General features: G+C 36.6%; 1 protein-coding gene across 1 annotated transcript; it reads right to left on the reverse strand.

The window, feature by feature from the left end:
- Window positions 1-212: 212 nt before the first annotated feature.
- On the reverse strand, window positions 213-4,496 carry LOC127448790 (integrin beta-7-like). The gene is made up of 7 exons (XM_051711631.1): window positions 4,329-4,496; window positions 3,617-3,807; window positions 2,598-2,824; window positions 2,310-2,517; window positions 836-1,026; window positions 509-666; window positions 213-284 (listed from the first exon to the last, which is right to left on the reverse strand). The coding sequence occupies exons 1-7, from the start codon at window positions 4,494-4,496 to the stop codon at window positions 213-215; spliced, it is 1,215 nt and encodes a 404-aa protein (XP_051567591.1).
- Window positions 4,497-4,758: the final 262 nt, after the last annotated feature.

Genomic DNA, 4,758 nt, shown 5'->3' on the forward strand with positions numbered 1-4,758 from the left:
TATAATGCAAAAAAACATATGATTACATTTTGCATATTTCATTTGTAGCTTAGAATATACATTTTTAATGAAGTTAAATTTGCACAGTAAGATTTTCAACAACAAAAAAGCTATGCAAAATATAAATGATATTACAATAACAATGTTTCAAAGATCCTCTTTAAATTAAATAATTTGCTGAAAATGTTGCTACAGTATGTGGAGACCTGATGTCACTCATCATTTTGCACATGTAATGGGTTGAGCACTGTTGTTGTGGCACCTTGGAAAAGGGGATTCTGGACCTGGATAGAACAGAGAGACATTTGGTTGTTAACTGACATTGACACTCTTAAACATAATTTTGTACACACAGGTTATAATTTGCCCCACATTTATAGCCTGCTTAGCTAAATAGGTTTGCAAGATGTGGGGTAACTAGTTGGTAAACCATGATCCCTCTATTTACATGTAATAATCTGTGTCTTCATTGAGTGGGTTTGTGTGTGTGTTTCTGCGTGTCGGTCACCTCTTTCCATTCAGTCTGTTTTTGTGCTTTGACAAAGTTTTGATATTCTCCAATGTCGTACAGCTCAAGCAGGGCACGGTAAATAATAATTATTACAATGCCAATAACAATGATGCTTGTAACAGAGCTGACAATTATAACTGTAGTCTTATCAATGGAACCTACAGAGACAAAAATAACAAACATTTAACATTCAAAGTTCATTCATCCTGTACAGTAAAATTTGTCACTTTTGTCAGAGTTGAAGAGTATAATGTTGGAAAGATGCTCATATTAATGTCTAATCAAATGAAATTAACTGGCAAGGCTTTGCCAGCTTTTAAGACATAAGGGGCAGCTCAGCATACTGAAGTAGAATTTCGCCTTTAGAGCCAAGTTTCACTTCGTAAGAATTGGTGTCTTTATATGTGCACTGCAGCTCATGAGTACCCTCAAGACGAGATATTTTGATATTTGAACACCTCTTAGCACAGTCAGTATCAGAAAAATGATCATCAACATGACATTCCACACAATCCCTAAATATAGAACACGTGCGTTAAAACATAGACAAATACAAATACATCATGCTGGTAGATGATTATGGTAACCCTATGTTTTTATTAATAATACAAACATTCAAAGAGTACAGAAATGATCATTTAAAGACTCCATGAAAGGACATAAGGGTTCGCCTTTTTTATTTTTTTAAAGGGAATAGCCATTAGTTTATGTCACAGCCATGAACCATGATTTGCTACTTTTACATTGCAAGCCTGTGGCAGGTGGTATAAAGTGCAAGAGTGCCCGCCCACCATTTCAGCCACCTGGGTTCTGGAAGTATTTTTCCCATTCACTTGTTTTATGGAATTTTCATAAAATCTTTCATTAAAGAGTTCTTAGCCTTGAACCAAATCAACCAGCATGTGTGAATCACAACATTAAAAACTTTGTTTTAAAGCAAAAAAAGTATTTGAAAATCAGACAAAAGACAAAGGTACAAGACTGTGTACTATCCGTCTTTCACAAGGGCATGAACTACAATCCCATGATGCATTGTGAATCACGAAATCAAATATAAAACAATGGAAATATATAAAACTATTGATTTTAGGTTGTTGTTTATAAGTGTAGAAACGATATATTTTCAGTTTATTGTGAAATATTTCAATATGTACAAACAAATAAGTAGTTTGGTGAAGGGAAACATTTTGCGTCATTCACAGTGTTTCATGGGAGTGGGCGGTCACTTCCAGGCTTGTTTTGCAGGCTTTCTTGGCCACAGTTATCTGATTCTCTGCTGGACCATGGTTAGTGTAGTTGTTCACCAGGAACTCCACTATTAAACACGGCTTCAATAGAAGCATATACCATCGATGAATAACTTCGGAACTCACGGTAGGTCTGTATTTATAGATTTGAACTTTATCTGTAACAATCAATTCGTCTGTGTGGGAAAAACATTTATAGGATTTTACTTCTGGAACGAGACTGTTGCGCTCTATTAGGGAGAGGGGCATTCTCATTCTAGAGAACATTTGATTGGACAAAGATTTGTATAGTGCAAGATGAGTCATCAATATTTTCTGTCCTTTTTCTCAGAAGAGAAAGACTTCAAATTTCAAAATAAAAGCTCATTTTAGAGAATCCTAGCATAAAGATAGCCTCAAATCTATCAGACATGGACCTAAAGCCACAAAACTTTTATTCCATGGGGTCTTTAAACTAAGAAGAAACAGACAGACAGACCTCACTAAAAATAATCATGAAACTCAGATAACATATCACAAACAGACACATGTAATGTAAAATACTCTTAAACTTAAATTTTGTGCAAGCATTGATGAATGCAGAGCAGTGATCTCCCCTGAAGCCATCCTTACACTTACATTGGTTGCAAAGGCATTCGCCTTGGCCACTGCAAAGCCCCCTTTTACTCTCACACTTGTCTGTGCTTGGTGAGCAATCGCATGCAGCCCCTGTGTAGTTTTCCTCACAGAAACACTGGCCACATTTACGTGTGCCCTTCCCTATGACAAAGCAGAAATGTAAAAACATAAAACAACAAATGAATGAAGACATGATCTTTGTGTAACTCAACCGCACTTACCATTACAGATTTTGTTGTTATGCCGTTCGCAACTACTGTCATCACACTGGCAGTAATCTCCACTGTACTGGCGGTGACACACACACTTGCCACATTCACAGCTGCCGTGCCCACTGCAAACCAGTGAGCGTTTGTCAGGCCAACAGGACGCCAGCATGGTGAGGGTAGAGTCCATATCCTGCTGTTGCACACACTCGCAGTGCTGACCCAAACAACCTTTCCTACAGCTATTACACACATTACACACACAATTTAGAAGTAAAAAAAATGGTAAGCTTGTGAGACATGAAAACATGTTAACTCTTTTGTTAGACCAAATCAGGCTTTCACTTTAAAAATAATTTAAATATATGTACATTCTGTAATCATTATCTTACGCTCATGACATTCCGACTCCATAATATTTACTTTCTTCTGTGAAACACAGAAGGAGCTCTAAGGCAGAATGTCCGAGTGTCTGTTCCATACAACAAAAGTGGAAGGTGATTTATACTGCCAAGTCAAGAAAAAAACAAGAAATACCATAAAACACCATACCAGTATTATAAAAGTAGTCTGCAGTGTATTCAATGTCTTCTGAAGCCATATAACAGCTAACAAAAATCTTACAAATCCCATTTGCACTTGTGTTCAATTAAAAAATGGTGTCTTTGAACGCGTTGTGAAAAAGTTTGATATGACGGCAAACACCATTGGTTCTCAAGGGGACAGTGACTGATCATGATGCAAGGTTTTATAATACTTTTGCTTTTTTGTTCTGTTTGGTGATTGGCAGTATAAATCACAAACCATTTTCGTGTGGAAAAAAGAAGCTATGACATAATCTTCTTTTACGTTTCATTGAAAAATGTGGGTTAGTGACATGGGGTAAGTAAATGATGACAAAATGTTTGGTTAAGCTATTCCTTTAAATATCTGAACTGTTCCTGTTTCTATTGCTGTAAATGTAAATGTACAAGCATCTTCAGAGATTCTGTTAGTCGATGTAGTTCCCTGCTGAGACAGCCAGAGGGCTCTACCTGCACACGCCACATGACAAATTTCCATTGCCATTACAGTGTTGAGAGGACTCCTCTGAAGCGCCACAGTTACAGTCACACACTGTACCCACATTGATCTTAACTTCTTCACTGATACCTTGCATTTTGATCCGAAAAGTCTGAAGCTCCTTTAGACACTTAGACACGTTCAAACACACTTGGAATTCCACCTATGTAAAACAGCAAATCACAGAAAAAAGACACCCTCAAAATGTGTTGACAAATCTTCCTCTAAATGAGTGTTTCTTAACCTTTTATGTCTTATGTACCCCCAAAGCCCCACCAGTAAGGCTCAAGTACCCCTTTATAGACACCAAACCAGAAATTTCCTTTTACCTCATACTGGATATCATATGTCATATCATTAATATTATTAAAGTTGAAATGTGCAATGTCTTTGCCACTAGCTTTACAAAATAGAAATGCCAAAATAATTTTTGTTTTCAAACTGATTCCACAAAATGGCTCCATCCTCTATTGGTTGTACAAGCAGATACTGTAGTCCCACCCCAAACTCAAACCATTCTTTTTAATAGTGATTGTTTTAAATAGTTTTAATAGCACCACAGAGCCACAGTGTTACACTAATAGGTAAAATCAACTTTGAAGTTGAGTCTACATATTAGGCTGGGATACAAGAAAGAATTTTAATGTAGAAAAATGTTTAATCTTTCAAATATTCACTACCCACCTTCTCGTGTTTGATGCCTTTACACTCTCCTTTCTCCTTCCATTCAATGTCTGCCTGATTCCCTTTACAGTTGGACCAGTAGGATACATGCAGTTCTTCTGGAGCTCCCTCCTGCTCCAACACCAGAGTGGACGACGAGTTCTGGCCCACACATGTAAACATAGACATTTGTGTATATTCAATTATGTATAATAAAGTACAGTTGTGCTCAAACATTTGCATACCCTGGCAGAAATTGTGAAATTTTGGCATTGATTTTGAAAATATGACTGATCATGCAAAAAAAAAAACAAAAAAAACAACTGTCTTTTATTTAAGGATAGTGATCATATGAAGCCATTTATTATCACATAGTTGTTTGGCTCCTTCTTAAATCATGATGATAACAGAAATCACCCAAATGGCCCTGATCAAAAGTTTACATACCCTT

This window comes from Myxocyprinus asiaticus, chromosome 12 (genome assembly GCF_019703515.2).
Source record: "Myxocyprinus asiaticus isolate MX2 ecotype Aquarium Trade chromosome 12, UBuf_Myxa_2, whole genome shotgun sequence".
In the NCBI taxonomy this organism is placed as follows: domain Eukaryota; kingdom Metazoa; phylum Chordata; class Actinopteri; order Cypriniformes; family Catostomidae; genus Myxocyprinus; species Myxocyprinus asiaticus.

Coding starts and splice junctions, on each gene's coding strand:
- LOC127448790 (XM_051711631.1), bottom strand. CDS start 4,496: ATGTCTATGTTTACATGTGTGGGCCAGAACTCGTCGTCCACTCTGGTG. Junction 2,825..3,616: donor TTGTCATGTGGCGTGTGCAG/GTAGAGCCCTCT, acceptor TGTGTGTAATAG/CTGTAGGAAAGGTTGTTTGG. Junction 1,027..2,309: donor AATGCTTGCACAAAATTTAA/GTTTAAGAGTAT, acceptor TTCTATATTTAG/GGATTGTGTGGAATGTCATG.